The sequence below is a fragment of the Puntigrus tetrazona genome, chromosome 3 (assembly GCF_018831695.1).
Source record: "Puntigrus tetrazona isolate hp1 chromosome 3, ASM1883169v1, whole genome shotgun sequence".
Classification (NCBI taxonomy): domain Eukaryota; kingdom Metazoa; phylum Chordata; class Actinopteri; order Cypriniformes; family Cyprinidae; genus Puntigrus; species Puntigrus tetrazona.
The window spans coordinates 22,684,722-22,707,931 of record NC_056701.1 but is presented as its reverse complement, the minus strand read 5'-3'; the positions used below and the strand labels follow the sequence as shown (position 1 = coordinate 22,707,931).

At 42.3% G+C, this 23,210-nt stretch overlaps 3 protein-coding genes across 4 annotated transcripts; all 3 read right to left on the bottom strand.

Annotated features, from left to right (window-relative positions):
• Nucleotides 1-1,194: 1,194 nt before the first annotated feature.
• On the bottom strand, nucleotides 1,195-4,008 carry hoxb8a (homeobox B8a). Of its 2 annotated transcripts, none has more exons than XM_043228340.1 (2): nucleotides 2,941-4,008; nucleotides 1,195-2,201 (listed from the first exon to the last, which is right to left on the bottom strand). In XM_043228340.1, exons 1-2 carry the CDS (start codon nucleotides 3,362-3,364, stop codon nucleotides 1,885-1,887), a joined length of 741 nt encoding a protein of 246 aa, XP_043084275.1. In that variant the 5' UTR covers nucleotides 3,365-4,008; the 3' UTR covers nucleotides 1,195-1,884. The 2 variants fall into 2 exon arrangements, with proteins under 2 accessions (XP_043084275.1, XP_043084285.1); XM_043228350.1 differs by having other exon boundaries at nucleotides 1,195-2,198; nucleotides 2,941-3,987.
• Nucleotides 4,009-8,760: 4,752 nt separating this feature from the next.
• hoxb9a (homeobox B9a) lies at nucleotides 8,761-16,754 on the bottom strand. The gene is made up of 2 exons (XM_043235998.1): nucleotides 13,043-16,754; nucleotides 8,761-10,623 (listed from the first exon to the last, which is right to left on the bottom strand). The coding sequence occupies exons 1-2, from the start codon at nucleotides 13,554-13,556 to the stop codon at nucleotides 10,388-10,390; spliced, it is 750 nt and encodes a 249-aa protein (XP_043091933.1). The 5' UTR covers nucleotides 13,557-16,754; the 3' UTR covers nucleotides 8,761-10,387.
• Nucleotides 16,755-18,240: 1,486 nt separating this feature from the next.
• Nucleotides 18,241-22,919, bottom strand: hoxb10a (homeobox B10a). Its single transcript, XM_043225470.1, has 2 exons — nucleotides 20,560-22,919; nucleotides 18,241-19,374 (listed from the first exon to the last, which is right to left on the bottom strand). Exons 1-2 carry the CDS (start codon nucleotides 21,128-21,130, stop codon nucleotides 19,103-19,105), a joined length of 843 nt encoding a protein of 280 aa, XP_043081405.1. The 5' UTR covers nucleotides 21,131-22,919; the 3' UTR covers nucleotides 18,241-19,102.
• Nucleotides 22,920-23,210: the final 291 nt, after the last annotated feature.

The following is a 23,210-nucleotide window of genomic DNA, read 5'->3' as shown; positions in this document are numbered from 1 at the left end:
TCCAATGGGAGCGCGTCTTCCCAGAGCCCCCGTCTAATCTGGAGAAGGGCTTCGCAGCTGACCATCCACATAAATTTGTTAAATTATTCACTTACAGCCAGCGGTTCCTACAGTCAACACAAACGCGCAGGAGGACACACGAATCGATAGGCTATTGAGAAGGTTTCTGTAATCACCTAAATCCGCGCCGAGCGATAAATAAATGCGGGTCGCGCAAACTTATAAATGAGTTCAGGTTGTCCAGATTTAGGAACGCGCCTCCTGTTTGGGAGGCCACCGCACAAATAACAAGAAACCTATTTGTTTCTGTATTGATTTTCAACACTATTTCCTCTGGCCGCCGCGCGGGCGCATGCCCCAATCTCATTTTTTGCAACGTCTGTACAGCTTGCCCGTGTCAAGAGCGCGATGGCTCGGGCCCCGGCTAGTTTCTGCTTCAAAGCATCCCTAAAGCTGGAACGGTCACCATTTCCATGGCGACGGACTGCTCCAGCGCACCCCAAACAGTTCCCCTGCACACGGTCACAGGCAAACGTGTTCACGCGAGAGCTCTGAATCCTGTCGCGGAGCTTTCTCTTTCTGGATGTTTGAGAAGCCCACATACTCTTATGACAGTAATTCACCTGCGCTCCCATAACTCAAACACCCACATTAAATAAAGACCAGCGCGATGAAATCGCGCTTTAAGAGATGTTTTACGCAGATTCGCGATAATTCATCATCTGTTTGTGTTTAGTGGGGTGTTATGTCGTGTTGCGTTACAACGAAATAGTTAGGAGGATCTTCACTTGTGGTTTCACATGCCGCCTCTCTTTTAGTTCACGTGTCTAACTATAAACATCAGACCACACTGCATGACTTTTTCTCTTTCATTTTTCGTGAGCGCGTGAAGATTAATTTTTGCGCTTGTAAGGATTCTTTGAAACGAAGGCCTGTGTTTTTGACCTAAACGTCTTGCATCTGGTAACCCAAACGTTTATGATGCATTGGACGCCGCACGTTAACGAGAAATAACGTCGAGGATGCACGGTGCCAGGGATTGTCGCTTGTAAACTTTATTGTGTCCACTCTCTGCCGGATCCCTCCGGTTTCAGACACTAGAATACAGTTGAAAATGACAACAAAACATATAGCCCTCCACTTCGGTAGAGGTGAACGACATCAACTGGGTTCATAGTAAACGTGGGTCACGTGACAATTTTCAAAATTCTTTTTTATTATGTTTATTCATTTTATAATCCACTGTGCGCATGCTTACCCCATGAAAGGAAGACAACAAAAAAATACCATCGATTTAAGAAGAACCAAAGACGTGTAAAAAGAGATTCTACGGCATAAATAGGCAGTTTCATGTTGTTGGAAGTCATTAATTTCTACGTCATCATCATAACATATAAGTGAGAACAGTTAAAAGTGCACCATTTAACTTAAAAACTATACAGCTGCCAAGGTAATTGTTAATGACGATATCCTAACAATAGAAACTTAGGTTTCACGATAATTATTTCACAAAGAAATGAGACTAGCTTTAACACTATCATACTCTCTGAACAACAGTTAAAAAGTAGAAATGCCTCTCGTCCTTCGTCTTCCTGAAGTTCTGTGGTCGCCACATCAAGTGTGTAGTCGTTTGTCTGGTCCCAGTCATTTTTTTCTTCTTCTTCCGTTCCTTCCTCGAGTGAAAGATGTAACCACTCGACTTGATTAAAACGTCTCTGTGAGACAAACCTCCCATGCAAACACCGTTATTCTCTTCGTCATTGTCTGTTTTATTTTCCCTATTTATTCTTTGCCGTTTTGATTGACTGGCACACGTAGTCTACACTCACAAACACACACACACACACACACACACACACACTCATACACACACTCGCATCCGCTTTACATTTGTTTTGCCTTGTCGCAGTCTTCGCCGGCTGGCTGTGTCCCGGATGCCTGTTCTTTCTCCCTTTTCTCCTTCTCGATCTGCTCTTGTTCAGACTTGCTGCTCGGAAACTTGTCCTTGTTGTTTTCCTTTTTCCATTTCATGCGACGGTTCTGAAACCAGATTTTGACCTGTCGTTCCGTCAGTCCCAAGGCGTGCGACACCTCGATCCGTCGCTTGCGCGTCAGGTAGGGGTTGAAGAGAAACTCTTTCTCGAGTTCCAGCGTCTGATAGCGGCTGTAGGTCTGGCGGCCTCGCCTCCGTCCGGCAGCTACTGGCAATAAAGAAGTTCACAGATGTTAGACGGGGCTCACAATGCGCGTCAAATCCTCATTTTACAACCAAGTTCAAACTTATCCGAGAACCGGCATCCTACGAAGGCGGCTTCCGCGCGTCACGGACGTCCACGGCACGTAATCGCGACGCATTATTAGTTTATGGGTAGGCTTTTAGTGTGCCGTGGAGACCCCCCGCAGTAATTAATGTAAAAGCTAAGTACCAGATACAAATATAAGTACCAGCACGCTAATACACGGCAACGAGCGACACTAACCCCGTAGTAGAGTCGTCAAAAATCAGTGCATGCTACCTCACGTGTTCAAAGGATTAGGCACAGCCATAAAGGACATAATCATTGTGAAACGACCACTGTGTAGTGAAATAAACTCAGGGCTCACTGTAAGTCGTTAAAGGCTGCAGTAAAACTTTGACCTGGGTGAGAAGCGAGAGATCAGCTGTGGGGCAGAGTCTCACACATGGAAAGAGCAAGAGGAGAAGGGGCTTTTCTCTCGCCCGCTCTCCTGCCTTTCTATGGCAGGGTCATTAAACTGTAAAGTGATTCACAAGTTTTGAACACCATAAAACAATAAAAACGGCCATCGCGCCCCCCTCCTCCTCCTCTCGTGCACACAGGAAATGCAGCTCTAAACCTAAATTGCACTCTTTTTTTTTGTTTTTATCACTTCCACAAACACAGCGCGAGCGGACCGGCTTTTCCGTCTACCGGGGCTCACCTTGAGGTCGCATCCACGGGAAGAGCTGCGTGGGCGACGGACTCTGCTCCGCGTTGTCCGCCTCGTCGCCGATGCCCCCCGCGGCGAGCTTGCAGTCGCTGTACTGCACCAGGTCGGCGTCTTGAGCGCTGAAAAGCGTTTGCCTCTGGAGAGCGTCGTAACCGTAGAAGTTACCCGGCTCGCCGTGACAAGTTACCGCGCAGGGACTCTGCTGGTAAGGAGCCGCGGAGAGCGTGGACGCGCCGTGGTGGTAAAACTCCTGAATCTGAGGCGCGTGCTGGAAAGTGGCCCCGGTGCCTGGACCGTACACGACGGTGGGTCTCGTCCCTAGGTCCTGAGCAAATCCGCACTCGTAATAGTTCGGCCGCAGAGTGTCTCCGCTTTTGTATTTAGTGAAGAGAGAGTTGACGAAGTATGAGCTCATCTTTTGCTGTTGTTGTGGGTGCTGATTCTGTTCGAGGGGGTTCGCGTTTGAATGTCTTTATACCAGCGCAGCAGCTTCAGAGAGTTGTCAGCTTCACGTTTACTGAGGGAACAAACAACGCAGCAGCCGAGCCTCGGTTTCCCCCCAAAAAAACTCAACGGGTCGCGTTTGTATACCTTTGTTAAAACAACTTAGCTGAAGCTTCCATGGGCACGTCCCCGCCGTGGAGTTCCAGCATCACAATTCCGGTGAACGGTGCCAGTTCCCGACCAGTTTTTCTACGATTTACGCGGCTGCGAACGAGAAGTTTCATATTTTGCTGCGTGTTTTCACGATCGCTTGCGTCTTCCGTCGGACCCTCGTGCCATCGGCTTCTCGCATCCCTACACGGACGCCGCTCTGCGCGATTCTGATATGAAGGGAGCGAGAGAATGAAAAAGAGAGAAAAAGAGAAAGCGAGGGAGAGAGAGAGAGCTGAGAGGGAGAGAGCGCGAGGGAGCAGGAGAGGGAAGGGGGGCCGAGGGAGAGAGAGAGGAGGGGAGAATATGCACATTAATATGTTCAAGCGGGTAAGTTAATGAGAAATCTGCCGCTTTGCATCAGATCAAGTGCATCGCCTCTGTCCCTCCCCCTGCTCAACTTCTCCACTCCAAACCCGTACGAAAGATTGATTTTTTTTTTTTTTTGCACGTTCATCACAGACAACCTAAAGCGATGCATATTTAGCCGTTCATTTTCAAATCTCTAACGAGGTCGCTCTCCTCTTTTTTTTCTCTAAATGTCAGGGTCGAGACGGCCGATCTCAAAAGGTACACGATTTAATTGGCATCAGTTTAAACACATCCTGCAAGAACGCGTAAAACTTACGATATCGTCCTCCGCGGCGAGCAAGGCGCGCGCGCGCCGAAAATAAGCGAGGCGGTCGCGTTTAATATTCCGATAATTGTATTTATGTAAATATATTTACAGAGATATGAGGATGCCGGAATGGACCTGCGCGTCAGGTGTAATGGCGAACGTGGTTGTAAATGGTTTAACAAACTATAAAATGCAATAAACGCCCCTACTGTTTGTTGTTGACGTAAAGCATTAAAAAGCTGTTAGGTTTTTATGAGGTTCTGAGACCGGTGCTGTAAATGCTTCACTCCGGATTTTATCCGTGCAGAAATAGTAAGTCCTTTAATTGTCATTTTGGGGTTTTTTTTTCAATACAGTCTGCCACTGTGTTTAGCTCGAGTAAATATTATTAACAACGCCTAGAAAACCCGGGGGTTATAAGTAGCGTGCATGGTTAAAAAAAAACAAAATTCGGTAAAAAATAAAAATAAATAAATAGTTTACAGTGAATGAGTAAAGAAATAACACATTTTTAAAAATGTTTCTGGACTGGTTTTGATTTGGGAGGAAAAATATTGAATTCTAATAACAAAAAGATCGCATATAAAAGTTATTTAACTTTATTTACATTTAAGATTTTGTAATTTTCTATGCGTAGCAACCAATGTTTGCATTAATTGCAAGCATGCATTGAATAAAAAAATACTCACTCGACGCACAAACGCATTCTCTATTTTTTACATCTACACGACACATGTGCTATTGGTGATTTTACAACTTCATCTGCGTCTGCGATAAATTACCGCCGCGTCTCTCCCGAAATCGTCGCCTCAACGTGTCGAATCCTTTTGAAGCTTCATGTTGACTAGTTACATGAATAGTCATACTGAATATTTACGTTTCAACGCGTGAGTTATGTTGATGTTTCCGTATTACAGTCCTGAGCGGCGGTCACGCGCACCTTGTCCTGCACTTTTATCTCGTGGATCTCTTAAGAAGGACGAAGGTTTCACCGAGCGTGAACCTCTCCATTTGACCCCAAAAAAACCCTTAAGATTCGGCTTTAGGGAAAGCAGGGATTCTCTGAGGTGGAATCAAAAATATAATGCGTAAGCATGGCACGCGTTGTAAATCGTTTTTATAATTTTGCATTTAAAAATGCATCTAAAAAAGAAATGAATGGTGTCAGTACTGTATGTTATTGTTTGTTTGTGTGTTTCTTTTTTGTGTACAGTTTCTATAGCTTAGATTCACTGCAATAAACAAGTAATGCTTTTTTTATTGCTGTTTTTGTTGTTTTGCTGTCAATAAAACGTTTCCTAACCCAAGTTTTGCGTGGTGACTTTGTATCTTAATAATGCAATCTTCCGATTCAAAACAATCACTGAATAATAACATCTCTAAATGTTTGGGTGTCTTATAAAATGGAGCAGATAACAAAGAACTCATTCAATATAAACCGCTCCGACAGTCTCTAATAAACACATCTAAAAACTTCATAATATTAATCTAATGTGTTTAAACATACAACAATAGACGCAATAGGTTATGATGTCCTAAATGTTTGTATCCTAACATTTAAAAATATATTTCTCAGAGAAAATAAGGTAAAAAAAAAAATGTTTCTCGGGATCTTTATCACTTAGATTGAATAATAATAATCTGAAGTTAGTGTTCTTAGTCTCTTTCGAAAAAGGGAAATGGTGTGAACCTTACTTTAGTCAAGTGTAATACCGCACATGTCTGTAAATGTTTTGGCCCCGGTGTTTCCGGTTCGGGGGGGTGGAGGGCGGCCCGCCGGTCGCTTTTCGGTGGAGCAACATTGCCATCAAGCGGCGGCGGCGTGTTACTCCGCGAGCAGACCCCAGCTGCAACGAGGCGGAAGTTCAGAAGCTAATGCTTCTATAAACAACCGACATAAAAAAAGAACGAGCGAATTAACAGCTCGGTAAGTGCAAACTCAATGATGTTAAGTGCTTATTTTCATCCTCTATAACAAGAAATCCATTTAAAGCCGACCCTCGCAGGATCTAGTCTTGTGTGTTTTCCATCATATGTAGAAAAGTAATGTACTTAGCGCAGGAACCCTAACGCTGGCAACGAAAGAAAGTTTTCATAGTATGTTTATTATTTTTGTATTTTGTAACTCTATTGTATGACACGCAATTAAGAATAAGGCTGGATAGAATTCCGTCAGTGAGGTGCACTTTTTTTTTGCGTTAGCCAGCGCTGTTTTCATTTTAATGTGCGACTGCTATCTTCCATATTAATATTACAATCACTAACTACTAGCAGTACTAATAACAGCAGCCGGCTAATAATAATACTCGTAAATCTGAATTACTTGCACACTCTTAGAAATAAATAATATTTCCACGCTTAAACGGTTTACCTTCTTCTACTATATTACTAAAATACATTACTAAAATACTATGTATCATCTTTCCCATCGATAATCGTCGATACTGTTACTTCTGATAGTAGAGTTAAATTATAGAGATTTTTTTTTGTTGTTGAAAAAATATATTTTTAATATAGTTTATCCGGAAGCTTTATGCCACGTATAGGCCTATCGCAACACACACCGCACACGTTTCGCTGTTAATATACAATAAAGTAGATTTAATAAACGAAATCTTACAAAAGCTAAAGCAATACTATAATTAACATACTTCGGGCTGCGTTTCACGGAATCTATATTTAGCGAGATTTAACGCGATGCGTGCTTTTGTTTTGAGAGAATGTTTTTTTTTCTCTCTCTCTCTCTTTAGCGACCGGCCTTTGTATCTCCAGGACACAGTCGGATGTGTACCCACGAAACGGCGAAGTCGAGCCGGGTCCCAAAGGTTGTAAACAAATTAACGTTGGTCATCCCCAGACGTCTCGCCAGAAATCCTTTCTGTCGCGGTTTATGGCCCGCTATAAGGGCCGCGGCGCGTTCGGAAATGGAACAAAGGGTGGGCGTCGATTGAATTGGACTCAGGGCTCTCATGTGGAAGTCCAGATCTCACCCATCCCGACCCCCTACCCTGTGAGGAATCTGGACGCCTGAAGAACAAACGCCGTACACAATAAACGACAAACGCGAGAAAGGGGAAGAAAAAAACAGACTCCCCCGACGGAGACCCGGCGTTTACGCAAATTATTTGCCTTACAGTTATTAGAACCCTGAAACGGTTTCGCGTTTTTCTGTCATTTTTCCTCGCGTACTGTTTGCTTTACAGCCGTTTAGTTCTTAACCTTCAGAAATTTATACCCTATAAAGTTTTATTACAGTCATATTATTTTATTGCGGCGCACCACATTGAATTTCTTTCTCTTTTTTTATGACAGTCGACTTCCCATTTCCTCCGAACGTCGAGCGTGCATCCTTTCTGCAGTTTGCTTCCTTTCAAAACACCAAAATAAAGGGCGTTAATGGTGTGGCGGGACTCAAAATATCTTCCAGCCCTAGAGTCACCAGGACAGACTCGTGCCGAATTAATACGCGACGATGGCTGAATTTGCGCGCACATCTGCGAGCCAGGACGACTGGCGAGGTCTTCAAAAATATTTAATTGTTACAGTCTGTTGAATGCGGATCTTTTTTTTTTTTTTTTTTTTTTAAAGCTGTCTCCTTTACTCTTCTAATTTGAAATTGCACCAATTACATAATTTCTGTGTGATTTTTGTAGCCAAATCATTTCATTTTTTGATTTTTTAATCCCACATGACCATATTTTCCTTCGCGTTTGACGCTACTTTTCTCTGCTAACAGCGGGCCTCTGCTCTCACATCATCGAGCGTCCAGAACTTCAGAGTCTGAAACATTTAGACCTACCTTATCCCTTTTAGTTTGCATAATTTATCGCGCATCGCCTCTGCAGGCGAAACATCCTTCTCGGCCCTTGATGCGCAGCTTGCATCTGGAGGATGCGGTAAAGCCAAATATAACACCGCAAATATCACGGGGAAATCAAATAATACGTTAAGAAGAGGGCCAAAGCAAAGATGAGTCACGGTTATTCTCAGCGGTTCTTCTTTCCACATGTGAGCTGCACGTTTCTTCGTTCCGATTTCGAGATGAGTGCTCGAGCGCACGATAGCATATTTACAGCATATGACTCTCATTATATAACGCAGTAAACATTAAAGCAGAGTACTGCAGCATGTCCTTCTCCACAGCACAAACGGAGTGAGATAAACTTTTGGCTGATATAGAATAAAATACATAAAGAGCGATTATTAGCACGCACGGTAAAGAGTTGGCATGCGCTATAATAGTTATAGTAATAATAATAATAATAATAAGGATAACAACATCAATGGTAATGATAAAAAGACTTCAATTTGACAAAAATGTATGCCAGCGCGTCAAGCTAGTATCGACAACACATACGGGTCATGCACAGCCACGCACGTTTATTTTAATTGCACGATGAACGTTTAGATTTCGAGAGAGTTTTCGCTGCGCGCTCGTTCAGGGGAATAAAATGCATCACATTTCGGATCGTGTCGTATTTGGGTATCTTTCACCAACCTGCACGTTAGCTCCGTCTGCAGGAATAACAAAGCGCGTGTGGTCTACGTGTAAACTTTTAATGAGTCCAGCATCAACAGTGCAACAGCACAGATCAACAACACAAAACATTAACAGAAGGAGACAGAACAGTCGTGTACAAAAACTATTTAGATCTCACGTTATGGTTTAAAGTCCGGTGATGTTATCTTTTAATAATGCACATGAGACAAGCGGGTTAGAAACTAGCACAAAAAGTGTGTGTGTGTGTGTGTGTGTGAGAGAGTGTGTCCGTTAAAGAAAGTGTGAAACTGGTGTATCTTACAATTTAAGGAGTAGCTGACTGGCGTTTAAAGACAGCCGCGCTGAATCTCTGTTAAATCAAATCACGTAAAATAGATCTCTAAACCAACAAAAGTTATATGGAGATACGAGCAAACACAGAGAAAACATCACTGACAAGGGACACGATTCTGGACATACGAATGGAGCGTGTAAACAAAATGGGTAAAATAAAAAGGTTACGTGTATCAGCTCATTCAAGTATGAATTAATTTTTTTTGAAGTTCTTTTTACAACATATAAAACATTCAATTTAAAAGAAAGAAAAATATTAACGTATTTACAATAAATTAAAATAACAATCCTCAGACCGTACATAAAACAGCTTCGAATTAATACTACCTTCTTTTTTTTTTTTCTTCAATAACACGTACATAAGAAAACTACACAATACGAGGCATGCGCAAATTTATGTAAACAGCTGCGACCGAATCTGTATTAAAGGTTGTTATAGGTTTAAGCACGAATCCTATGGTTACTGACACGCTACGAATACATACACTCGGGACCTGCGCTCTAATTCTCAAAACCATCGCGCGCGCGCAAAGAAAGAAAGAAATAAGCGTTAGGTAAACAACTCGTTTGATGACTTCGGCTTGATTCTTGGTTTTGACCCGAAGTGATGCGAACACTGTTTGAACGAAACTACAGTAGTAGCTACAGCCTAAAGAAAGTCTGAAAGCAGAATTAGAAATCGCTATTATTATTAAAACGTTTGAATTAAACAATGCATTTTGCAAGTGCGCGTTACCGCGGCTCTCCGCGCGCGGCTAAAATGTCAAAAGGAGCTACTTTATAATATCGTAAACTTCAAAAGGTTTTTGAACAGCTTCATAAATGGTGTAGACACGACGAACTAAAGGCTGTTTTATTCCACTCTTATAATAATGATGATGATGGCGGTGATGATGATGATCATTTTTAAGAGAGAGCTCACGTGACCATGCTTTACAGATAAGCAAAGCTTCCCTCGTATATCGAACGAGGCTTGTGTTTTGTTGGATACATTTGTCTGGGACAAAAGGAATGATGAAAAACGCAGAACAACTTTATAAAAAGCACAACATTTGAGCTGTTCCTCGCCCGTCGAAGCAGTCCCTCGTCACCTGTTTATTTCCCGATGAAGTGTGTCTTTCGCACAAGTCATAAAATGCAGTAAATGAAGGGAGAGACGGCTCTCCTGCATCGTCTCACCTCTCCCTTACACCCTATATGCTTAACACTGTCCAGTCATGCGGAAAATGGCGTGTGAGCGCGCGTGTGCGTTTTCGTCTCGATGCAGTAAAACCATCTCGCATCAGCTTCCAGATTGAAAAGGCTCGGACGCCCGGCACCAGTCAGCGTTATTATTCTTTGGGCTGGTCCTTATTCATTTTCTTCATTTTCATCCTTCTGTTTTGGAACCATATTTTTACTTGTCGCTCTGTCAAGTTCAGCAGGCGAGCTACCTCGTGTCTCCGGTCTCGGGTGAGGTACATGTTGAACAGAAATTCCTTTTCTAGCTCCAGGGTCTGATATTTCGTGTACGGACATCGCTTCTTCCGGGACGATCGGGCGTGTAACCAGTTTGCAGATGGGTCGTCTGCGAATGACAGTCAAAAACAAGAACAGATCGTAAAATTAGAGCAGATTCCAATATGAAACTGGAAACACATTTCGCTCAATGCGCTCGGAGTTACAGCCTGGATATCACTCAGATGAAGTGCTTTAGGGCGCCATCGCTTAGAAATGCTCGAAAACCGACACGATTGATGCGAACAGAAGAAAGGAAAGCGATTTCGTCCTATTAACCGATAATAATAAAAAAAATATCTGTACGCTTAAACTGCAAAGCCACCAATAGGCGAGGCTCTGTGCAGGAGGCTATAGAAGTTCACCTGTGATAATCCACGCCGTTCATCTTCCCGCAACGGAGAACGTGGAAGCAATAAGGGGGAAAAAATTAAAAAAATAAATAAGGACTGAGGGGAAAGAAAGGTTTAATTTTGAACTCCGCAGGGATTTTAACCCTACTGGAATGCGCTGTAAAATGCGGTCACATGCGACATGAGATTATCTCCTTTTTAGGGAGAAATGTGGGATGAATTACGGAGGAAGAGCATCTCTAACGAGGCGTCTTCTCCCTCGGCGGTTTGGTCGGGAATGCAGATGGGAGGCTGAAAAATTTCCGCTGTGCTGACTTTCGTTAACGCGCGCGCGGAAAGGCTGAACGTTACAGGGACTTGAGATCGACCGCGATGACGAAACCGATGTCACCTGAGCGCGCCCTCCGTACCTGTGCGCGTGCAGTGACGTCAAGGGAACCTTCCCGGCACGCTCGCGCGCTTCACACTCTCTTAAAGCGCATGGAAGTTTGCCACGTAACTACACTTTCCCGGCGTGTAGGCTAGCGCGTTACCAAAAGACACACGTTCGTAAATACGCGTTCGTTCCCCATCCTGTGCGAGGAAACCCCCTCCGCTTTTGCCTTAAGACACACACTTATATCCCAAATCTCGTGACGCAATTGTATTTTGGTAAAGACGGAATGAGATACGCGCGTCTAAAATGATTAATGCGAGCGTCACGTCAGCTAGAGGCCTCGCGGACACGTCTGTACAGCTCGCGACTCGCGAGACGGGACCGAGACCTGATCCCTGACAATGAAACACTAAGAGGGTCATGTTATATGATGAGGAAAGTGACGTGCGTTTCCATTAGTAAAAATTAATCCACAAATTAACTGCACGAAGCTTGGGCTCGAATGCATCGCGCGCAGGTGGTTTGATCAAAAGTATTCGCACCTCTGGATTTCATTTCGCTCCGTGTTCGGATTGAATCGTATTTTTTTTTTTAAGCAACATGTCCCAAAGAGCTCACGTACGATTGATGGGGATGTCGGCTCCTCCGATAACTTAATAGACTTGAAAGCTATAACTTTTTCCTTCTCGTGGGCAGCCATGAGCACAAAGCGGGACGTGTAACTCCCAACATCATTGCCTTTGCCTACAGTTTATTCTGGAAAGCCGCCCGGGGTAGCACATTGGGGATTTCTATTGCGCACAATTCCATTAGTTCACAGTGCTGCAGCCTATTTCACGGATTAAAATCAATGGCCTTTTCAAATTCATTGCGACAAAATCGAAAACGATCGTTGAACGAATCCCTTAGAATTAAGCTGCGTTTCTCAACTCGTCTGAATACTTTGGCAATAAACAATTTTGCATGGTTGTGAGCTGTGGTTGTTCTATGGATAATTCTCTGCACCGGTTCAAACCCACTCTTGAGGGAGCTCAAGAACAGGCAAACAGGTCAGGGAAAAACACACAACCCCCCCAGTAGCCAGATTCACCACTAAAACGTATACGTAAATATATTTATGCAGTATATGGTACCCAAACTACACCTTGATCTCAGGGACTATATGCAGTCAATGATGTTTACACAAAATGATATCAAATAGATTCAAGTTTCAAATTAAAAGCGAATAAACCTTTTACTATTTTCGCTAACATCAGACTAAAAATGTGCACTATGGTGTAACTAAAAGGCGCTTTGGAGAGTCTTTGCACGAAAAAAAAAAAGCTGTTTACAGCCGAGCCAAGGCTGGCTGCACTGGTGCACCGACGAGAAAATACGGGTCATGCACGCTACAGCGTTTATACGACACGAATATACTAAATGTCGAGAGTCAAGAATGAAATAAACGCAAACAATATGACAGGAAGCGTAAAGCTTGTTTTATACATGCGTGAAACCTCTACGCGACTCCGACCGGGCAAAGCAAAACAGTCCTCGGCGATGCTACACAGGCTACGTATAGCATGGCTAAATCATACACATCTATATAAAAAAAAAATACAGATTCGATTAAAAAAAAAAGCCCTGCACGCTATAGCGAAGGCTTGGGAGTGATCATACTCGGCCGCGTGAGGTGTCTGTTGCTCTCCGTTGCTTTGTTCTAGTTTTATGACAGCATTAAACGCTTTACAGAGTGTTCACTTCCTAGGTTTATAACTTACTTTGATCCGGTCCCTCTTTGTCCTCGCTGCCTTCGCATATGTCCTTATTGTCTTCAAACCCGGCGCTGTGACTAGAATTCATCTCCCGTGCCGTAGAGGACTCCAAGATATACTCGTGCTGCCCAACTAGTTTCGGTGGTTCCCCGAGATGTCCCAGGAGCGGCTCCATCTTGACCTGTCCCTGCCCAGGCAGAGGCTCCGCTCTCGGAGCACAGTCGAGCCATGTGCGGAGGTATCGAGTATCCGTCGAAGGCACGGGCTGCGTCGGTATGTACGGATGGTAGACCGCGGGTAAGCCGTTGGACGCGTGGGAACTGAACGGACTCCACGACGAACTGAACACTGGAGGCTTGGGCTGGAAGCTACAAGAGGGGAACTCGGGATGCTCGCCGGGTCCCGGTTGCCTGGCGCTGGAGTACTGTACATTGGAGAAGCGGGACGCGTTCGGATCTTCTCCCTCATGACTTATGATGGAATCGACATAGTAGTTGCTTAGAGTTCCAGAAATGGACATTCTCGGACATTATATAACGCACTGTTCATTAAAGGGAAAACATGTACAATAGAAATGTGCTTTACTCCCCTCTTTACGGTACTCCTCTCTACTCGCTCGCCAACGAAGTAGAGCCGGGCTGCTGTGGCGTGCGCTTCGAGCGAAGTGATTGGTCAGACTTTTTTCGCGAGCCTGATAAAGCGTCAATGGGGTGTAAATCAATCCGCCAAGAGGCTGTACGGAGCTCTCCTCCTCTCGCGCTCTCTATATTTCCCATCTAAATAAATTGTCTTGTTTATGCAATATGCAAAACGGGAGAGTGTCCATATATCTCTAGATATCTACAAGCAGTCGGGAAAATGTCAGCTTAAATTATGAAACGTTTTGACATTATATATAAAAAAAAATGCATGTGCGGGGCAACGGCCCACAGTAATAAGCGAGAGAACATTTTTGTCTATGAATTGATGTGGCGTTATATTGTGATCTACAGCATAAGCACTAAATCGGAGCTTGATCGTATTTGCTTGATAAAATATATGACAATAACTATTTAATATAAGGCAATTTATCGAGATATTTAACGGGAATTTGAAAGACACCGCAAAAGCCGAATTAAGGCGGTGACGTCTGCTTATAAAGTTTACTCGACCGATTTTTCACTAAAATATTTTATCCCCCCACGTGTTTAAACATCTAAACCTCCGAGGATGCAAACCTCTTCCTTCTCGGAGTAACAGGAGTACGTTGAGATAATGAACAGCTTTATTGGGAAATTAACAGTCATTTTTTGTTAACGAGGGTATTAAACACCACCGTGCGACAATCCCCTTGTATTTATGGAAGAAACTACTTGAACTTTTTTGGTCGTTTAATACTATAATAAAATACTACATCAGGCAGCTTTGATTTTTATAGGCCTGATATACTGCCTGTGGCGAGGACCGTGAACGACTCCGCTGTAGCGTTCAATCCAGTCGTTCATTTCACACACACAAATAAACAGATCCTTTTTTTTGTGCTTTTATCACTTTATTCAGATACACGCCCGTCCGTTTTCACCCCTTCTGCAACATTTTGCTACAGAAATTGTGAATCGTGCTCGCCAGTGTTTCAGGGAGGATTTCGCTGTCTGTGGAAAATGCCTTGGACCATCAACGCGCCGTAACGCAATATAACAGCGATTTCAGCACTTGCTGCGCCCATTAAATAGTTGCCCCTAAAATGCAAGAACGAGTTGAGCATATGATGCTGTCGTGCCTGAAGCAAAAGCGCGATGGTAAAATGTGCAAAATCATTACGCGCACTTAAGAGCTCGCTAAAAAAAATAATAAAAATTTCCATCTCGATTTTTTTTTGTGAGTTTAGCCCATACTTAGCTTCGCGCTAAGTTTATAACAACGCCCCTAACCACGGGTAAACAAGGCATGTTGCGAAATAAGATAAAATTGTTGCGCTGTAGGATCTCTAAAACCGCTAAAATGTTAATAACGTCAGGAAAAGGCTATGCGCTTCAATTACAATCTAGCCGTTTTAAAAGGCGTTTAACAACACCCTGTAAAACCGGTGCATTAATTCATAGTACGTAATCAAGAACCTCTGCTCTCCTTCGGAGCTGCCAGGGAAAAGGAAACGTAATCTAAAAACGCGTGCATCGAAAAGCTGCGCGTTAATCCTGTATCGTAATTTATTCGCATGGCATTTCCTCGCGTAAAAGCAGGCCCCTGTGCTGTGGATAAGAGAATAGCCTGGAACATGCCACATATCGAGCTGGTTAAAATGTAGCATGTGAACCTCTAAAAAAAAAAAGATAAGAAAAAAAAGAAGCGATCATGCAAGTTTCAAGTAGCCTATTTCTTTTACTGGAGTTTGCGAGACGTCCGTTCGCTGTATGTGAGCACAGAAAAACATAATGTAAAACAACGTAATCATTTAATGTAACGTATTCCCGTTTATGAAGCGAACACCTTTGCGTACGGTCTTGGAGATGCATCTTAGCACGCGTATTTTGCATATGTATATTTAGGAAGACGAGTTATAAATATAACGTCGGTTAATAACGTCAGGCGTTTTTAAATTGTTACAGGGTCAGGTTCTCAGCGTCTTCCTCGTCCTGGATGTGTCTGATGAGGCAGGCCTGCTCAAAGGCGTCAGAAACAATGAGATGAATCCATCAGTTTCAGGGAAGAGTTTAACATGTCTTAATATCCACACGGTTTTATAACTATCTTTAATTGAGCCTAAACATCTCGTATTTAACGTAACAAAGAGGAGCTCAACTTTTTAAAGCACGCTCTTCACCTTCAGTGCGGACTGTTTCTTGTGTCGGGTAATACGACCTTCACATCTCGCAAGAATTCGTAAAATGCAAAACTTCGTTCTCGGGATAAAACCTTGCTAAACCAACTTGGCCATATTCTTTTGTGGTACAGCCCACTGATGACTTCGGCAATTGTAGCATGTTGGCCAATATCGTCGCGCTCTCTGCAAGCGTTACCACACAAAAATGCAACTTTGCGAAGTTTTCTACATCAAAAAGACGTCTGTCTTTATTCCAAAGAAATACCACAGTTAATTGTATTTTTTATATGACAAAGTCAATGTGAGCAAAATAACTCTGTTGCGGATGTATCACTAATTCTGTATTTCTTGACAGCTTCTTAGAAGACCTGATCGTGTTATAAACCGATTTAAACGTGTTTATAAACCTATTGGCAATTTGACGTTCACCGGCTCGGTTTATTGCTGAAATTATACCTCTCTGTGTATTTAAAATGTAAATAATAATTAAAAAAATGTTCAACGATCTGAAAAAAGCTCTTTGAAGACTTGTTGAAGACTTCCCTGGAAAGCTAGTCACACACACAATACACCTAGTAGACTACAACATATATTAAAGTATAAAGTGTATTGTGAACTTTCTACACGGATGAGATCAAAAGAAACGCGTTTTTGTTTTGGGATTTTTAGAAATATTTGTAAAATGTGTGTGTGTGTGTGTGTGTGTGCGTGCGCGTGCGTGTGTGTTTTATAAAGCATAAAAAAAGTGTTCGTTCTGCTCAAACTGCAACATTTGTACAGGTGATCACAATTGAATTTTCTAACACATTTGAATAATAAAACGTTCGAATAATTATAACGTAGTTAAACATTGAACAATATGTTCGTAGCCTATGTAACTGAGTGTGTGTGAAGCTTAAAATGTGTTTTAAAATCGCGCAGGACTAACAAAGTACGACGTAAAAAAAAAACGGGCCAGTTTTAAAACGGAGGAGAAAGCTATCGAAGAAATGCGTTGTGGAATTTTCCATTATATATATATATATATATATATATATATATATATATATATATATATATATATATATATATATATATATATATATATGCAAGTTAATGGCTGTGTAAGTAATACGTAAAATAAAAAAACAGCACGATGTAACAAATGCAACAATAACATAAACATCCGTAAGAATAGCTGGTTTACGAAGATTATCAAATCAGCATTTTCACTGAAGTCGACACTACATCCTCAATCCACGCTGAACGGACAACGTTGTGTTTAACTGGAGCAATTCAGGCAGTTTCAGGTTCCTGTGAAATTAAACGTCCAGCCCAACAACTTGAAACTACCTAAATCACAGACCAGCTTGGTCTTCTCCGTGTTCAAAGGCAAGACCTGAAAGGCTGCCAGCAGTCTAGAGTCCAGAAGTACTGAACCAGATGAGCGCTCACGTTACAGTGCTGTCCTCTGACAGAGCAGGAAGCCGAGGAGCTAGAGCCTCCAGAAATCGAGCAGAACATTTCTGACCCACTGCGGGGAAAGGAGATAGCGAGAATTGTTTAAAGACGTTGCTCGAAATAAAGTAATTTAAGTTCACAAGCATATCCGGTTCTCTCCAGACTGTCGGCAATAAAAGGGTCTATTGCCCCCTGTTATAAAAAGAGGCCCCTGCCCGGCCGGTGACGTTGGGGATTGTCCCATCTCAACATGGCGGTTCACCAAAGCAAAGACAAAAGAGGAGGAACTGTAAAAAGTCAAGTAACATCAGCATATGTTCAGAATTATTTCTTACGCGCCGAAAAGAGAACGGAAAAAGCATGCAACCGACGGGCTGCGTTTCGTCCTCACTTAAATGCAACCTACAGAAATGCAGCGCGTCTCGTGACACAAGACATTTAATGATAAAAATCATTCACAGCGCAAATGAGCATACAAAAGTTTCAAGCGTCCACACCGCGTCTTAAGATAGAGAGAAGGCGTTCACTGCGCGTTCGGCCGTTCTAGTGAATAATGCAGACCTGAGATATTTGAGAGGCGGATGAAAGCAGAACGTAAAATGAATCCGGAGAGGTAAATATAATCATACTCAAATTCAAACGGGACCATTTGAAATCACAGGGAATTCGTTCCAGAGACGATATAATTTGCTGTTTAATACCACATTATTATTTCTAGTAAAAAAACAACAACTGTGTAGGCTGGTCAAGTAAAATAAAAATAAATTAAAAAAAAATAAATAGTAAAAATAAATGCAATATGTTTTTTTTTTTTTTCCTTTTGGACTCCACACTTTCCATGAATCAAATGGAATTTTTTTTTTTTCAAATCAAAAATTTTTTTTCTAACGCAGTTTCGTCTACACCGAAAACCGAGTAGCCGGAATCTGTTAACAGAAGGTCACAATCAACTCAATACGGCAAGTAAAGTTTTGTAATTGTTACAATTACCAAATGCCTTTATTCCTTTAATGCCATGTTTTTTCCATTGCAAGCTATATGTTGTCGTGATTTTAATCAGCAATCCTTAAAATCATCTTCAGATTTGACCATTATCGTTCTGCTTGTTATTTCCAGTCGTCTTGTCACAATACTAAACTAGAACACGGCCAATAAGGTCATTTTCAAAGCGACCACCGTACTTTCCCACTGACGAAGTGCGATCTTTATTTTTAAAAAAATGCACTGTTTTTCCAAAACAGAAACTTTTTCTTTTAGAAAAATCACAGTTTAAGTTATACATTCGACCATGCTTCAGCAGAAGGGAAGAAAATCCGTGCCTTCTCACTCCAGTTTATATAAACAGCATAAAAACAGTACCTGTGCTTGATGTGACTGCTCCTCTCATAATGCATTTTCTTTTAAGATTTTTTTTTTTTTTACTCGGGAGTGTCCGCACAAAGTTAGCTACCTAATATATAAATATATACACTCATAACCTGTAAAAAGGAAAAAAAAACACATCCACATACAAGCTACTGGGGAAACACTGCTTAAACGACATCAGTAAACATTGTCCAAGGGCCTTGAATAGGATATGCTTGCGCCGAATAGCCAAAACGTCTCTTCTTATTTCGTTACACTTTTCTGCATGCGAGATATTCAATTTATCTCCCTTACATTTGGCTTATAGAACGCTTATTGTGAAACACCGAGTAAGATTTGACTTATCGTTTCCTCCCGTTAATCCATCAGAAGCAGCGGTTGCATCAATCCACTTGCACCGGATGATGGCTGCAATGATTTGTGCGCTGAGTTCGGGATTTTTAACCGTCTTACATAGCAAACTAGACAGTAAAGCCCGTGCCGGGGTCCCTCGTCCGGTGCTCTCGAGTCATTCTTTTCAGTTTCATCCTCCGATTCTGAAACCAAATCTTAACCTGGCGGTCGGTGAGGTCAATGCTCCGGCTGACCTCCAGGCGGCGCTCGCGAGTCAGGTACATGTTGAACAGGAATTCTTTTTCCAGCTCTAAGATTTGGTGTTTGCTGTAAGGACATCGCTTCTTCCTCCCTGCTTTCGCCGACAGCCAGCCATTCGCAGCGTTTTCTAAAGTCACGTCTTCAGATAAAAACAGAGAGAGAGAGAGAGAGAGAGAGACAGGGCTATTACACAGTCGTCCTTCACAGTGAGCACACAGCCACTGAGCTTGACGCTCGCGGCCATTACCTGGCTGTGAGTCCGACATTTTATGACAGGAAATAATGTCAGCACAGACTGCACTGTGTGTGTGTGTGTGTGTGTGTCGGTCGGCGAGAGGGGGAGAAAGGAGAAGAAAAAAGAAACAAATAAGGAGAAAGGAAGGGAACGATGCACGATATGAACTGCGTGCATATTTTGTAGTTCACGTGTTGCAGGCATGATCTTCACTTGAAGCGAGTTGAAAACTCGCAAATAACTGCTTCCTAAAATGGACGAAGCCAAAAGAAGAAAAAAAAGAGAAAACAAGAAAAGGGGGAAAAAAAGAAAAACTAGAAAAACGAAGCTTCGGCCCTCACATTCCAGAGACTGAAAATGCATTTATTTATCGTTTTTTTAGTTTTGTAATTCATAATGCAACTTTCAATGGTTCTTATTTATGTATTTATTTATTTATGTATTTATTTCGTTCAGTATAATAAAATGCATAAAAATGGCTTTGCACATTTCGAGCTAAACAAATAAAAAAAAGCATAAATACAAGATATAGACTATTTAGGGAACATGGCAAACCAATCACACATACACACACTCTTTTTAGGCCTACTTCCCGTTTATTAGAACGCGTGTACGCGTGTATTGAAAATAAATATTAGGATATATATATATATATATATATATATATATATATATATATATATATATGGCTGTTCTGGATCACCTAACATCGATTTATCTTTCCATTACAGGCCTATCCTCAACAGCATATACACACAGTTTTCCGTAATTACGCCAAACGTTCTGAATCCAGAAGTGACTTTCTTCGTTTCGCATCAATAAAAAGTGTCCTAAAGCCGCGCCACACCTGGCCCACACTGTTTCCAGTTGACAATGGATCCTTCCGCTGTTTTGATGTTCTGAGAAACGACGTGCAATTTAGTCTGTCTGGGGTAATTCGGTGCAATAAATTCATTTTCAAGCCCTGGTTCTCTTTGTGCCTCGGCGACTACACCCTTCAATTGCTTTCGGAAAGGGAAAAATAAAATAAAATCTTTTTTGACGGGCTCGCTTCACCCACCGCTGCCTCTTTTAACCTTGTTTACCCACCTTGAGTTCCCTTTCTGTGAGTTTTATCGCTCCCGGGGAAGTCTGCCTGGACATTATTTGGCTCTGTGTCGTCTCTGCTCCTCTGACTGATGCTCAGCGTGGTGATGATGCTCCCGTTGGTTCTGCTTTCACTCCACTGGCTCGAGTACTTAGTGCTTTCCGTCGGTAAATAACGCGCGTCGGGCTTATTGTCACTTTCCGAGCGGAAAGGCGCGGAGCGAGACAGACCGTGCAACCGTTGGGAGTCTGAGTGGGAAGAGTGCGACGGGCTCTCTGGATCCGCGTCGGCGTTGAGAGACGGGAGTTTGTGTCCGGAGTAAAAGCACGCTTCTGGGCGATGGTTGTCAGCGCCGTTCAGAGAGCCCATGTCTGTCACGAACCTGCTGAAGGCGGAGATGTCGAGATGCTGTCTGGCTTGCCCTGTTGGGTCCAGGGAAAAATAGAAGGGGTCTTCTTTTCGGCTAGAAACGCCGATAGGGCACGCGCTGGCATGGGAAACCTGGACAGGACCCAACTGCGCTGCATCCCAGTTCACGGCTCCGTGGAGAAGCTGGTGCCGCGGCAGAGCCATGGCTCACTCGGCAGGGGAATATCTGAATCTGTGTTACTGTCCGGAGCGCGCCGGGGTGGTCCCGCTGTTTTGGACTTGGCGGTCCGGGTTAGGACGCGACGACCCGCGAGCTCCACGCGAAGGATCCTTTAGACCCGCGCGACGGAAGGTTTCCCTTCTGGGAGCGTGATAGTCGCCGCGGAGAATTTGTCGGAGAATGACATTGCTGGAACATATTTTGGGCCGAGGCGACAGCGGCTTTTCGAGCAGTATGGCGCGCGCACGCTTTCTTCTGCCGCGAGCTCAATACAGACTGGGGTTCACGGGCAAGCTCCTCCCCTTGCAGGACTGCTTCATTCAAGTGCTTCTTCAAGCTTCCACACCGTTGTGATTCTTTTTTTTAATTTAATGCTGCACCAGATTATAGATCTGAACGTAAAGCTCGCGAAGACGGTGCAAATAATCTCATTGATTATATGAAGATTTAAAAATGATAATGATATATAGTCAAGGTGGAGTAAATAAGTTTAGCGCTGTCTGTGCGAAATAGGTCGACTATACAGGTAAAACAAACATAATTATCTGACCAGAAATATAAAGTAATTAAACAACAACAAAAACGACAGATTTCAAATGACACCGATGTTAAGAGTATAAAATAAGCAGCAAGAACACTCAAACTGGCGCGATGGTTTTATTCACGGTATACAAATTAATTTAAGACGACGCGATTTTATTATAGGAACAACATAATAATAACATTCTTATTTTATTATAATAGATGCTGGTAAAAAATGAATTTATTTAGTTTGTTACATAACTGATTTGTTATTTTATTGTATTTTTTTTAGCCGACAAAATATCCTAATGTAGTCGATATGTATATGTTCTGTGTCTAAGTAAAATAGCAACCTATTTCGTTTCAGATTTACTTTGGGTGAAATATTTCAAAGGCACCAATAAAGATATTTTAGTATGTAGTACGCTCGGTTTCAGAAAAAAACAATATAGGAGTGAGAACACGAAATATTTTACCGGAATATATTAAACACTCAAAAAACAGATAGGCTTGACATAATAATCAGCTAATTCTGTACATAAACTATGTTAAATTGATTGTGTATATATATATAAGATGTGAATTACAAGATCAAAGGATGTTTCAAGATTTTTATTTCCTGCTTGTTTTAGATGTTAATTATTGTTTTGGCGTATCGTGAATGAAATGACCACCGAGCCAGAAATCCACAGCATTGTGAATGATCACGTTGAGCGTTTATTAGCAGCTTTTATCAATACAAGAGCACGTGAACCTCAGGGCCAAACCACGTGCTTCCTCAACCGCAGGATTGAGATTTTGTGACCAAATTTGTTAGTTGCATATGGCATTATCTACTAGATATTACGCGACAATATAAATACATCATTATATATATAAACAGTGCGCGCAAATCAAAATAATAATATTCCCTTAATATTCCCTGAAACAAACATACCGGGTGTAAACGAGGTCTTTTTTTATCTTCCATACTACAATATTCTAAATGTCTTCATTTAGATGAATGCTGTATTTTGTAATTGCTCCGGTGCAAATAATAAAATTCAAGGAAATAGGTTATAACAAATCTTTAATAAAAATAAGTCGATGATCGAATTAAAATCGACGATGAATACGATACAAATATCTAACAATGACATATCGATATATTATTATCTTTTTTTTACATTTCCGAATCTAAACCTATCTGGACGATGTGCTTATTCAGTTAATAACCTGGACAAATCATACGGTGAAAAATAAATAACTTAAAAGTCGGTGCGTGTATAAATGTAATATGCACTTACATTGCTCTCCAGCCGACTCTCTTTCACAACTGGAATAAAAACCGGGGGAAAAAATGAATGCATTTTCGTAAATCCAGATAGGTTCTGCGCGAGGAGGCCTTTGGCCTTCGACGTCCCGTGAATGATAGCTGGCTCGCGGGAGAGGCTTGACGTTGACATCACCTGTCTCGCGCGATTGTTTACCTTTTGTCTGGCGCGCCGCGCGAAAACTATTTAACGTTTTCAGCCTCACGCGTTTCAAGAACAGCCCGGATAC

Bases quoted from the DNA above. Each gene is read 5' to 3' on its own strand.
- hoxb10a (XM_043225470.1), bottom strand. From the start codon at position 21,130: ATGGCTCTGCCGCGGCACCAGCTTCTCCACGGAGCCGTGAACTGGGAT. The intron at 19,375-20,559 runs GTGGGTAAACAA...TTTTATCTGAAG, and splicing joins TCACAGAAAGGGAACTCAAG to ACGTGACTTTAGAAAACGCT.
- hoxb8a (XM_043228340.1), bottom strand. From the start codon at position 3,364: ATGAGCTCATACTTCGTCAACTCTCTCTTCACTAAATACAAAAGCGGA. The intron at 2,202-2,940 runs GTGAGCCCCGGT...CTTTATTGCCAG, and splicing joins CCCGTGGATGCGACCTCAAG to TAGCTGCCGGACGGAGGCGA.
- hoxb9a (XM_043235998.1), bottom strand. From the start codon at position 13,556: ATGTCCATTTCTGGAACTCTAAGCAACTACTATGTCGATTCCATCATA. The intron at 10,624-13,042 runs GTAAGTTATAAA...TGTCATTCGCAG, and splicing joins CAAAGAGGGACCGGATCAAA to ACGACCCATCTGCAAACTGG.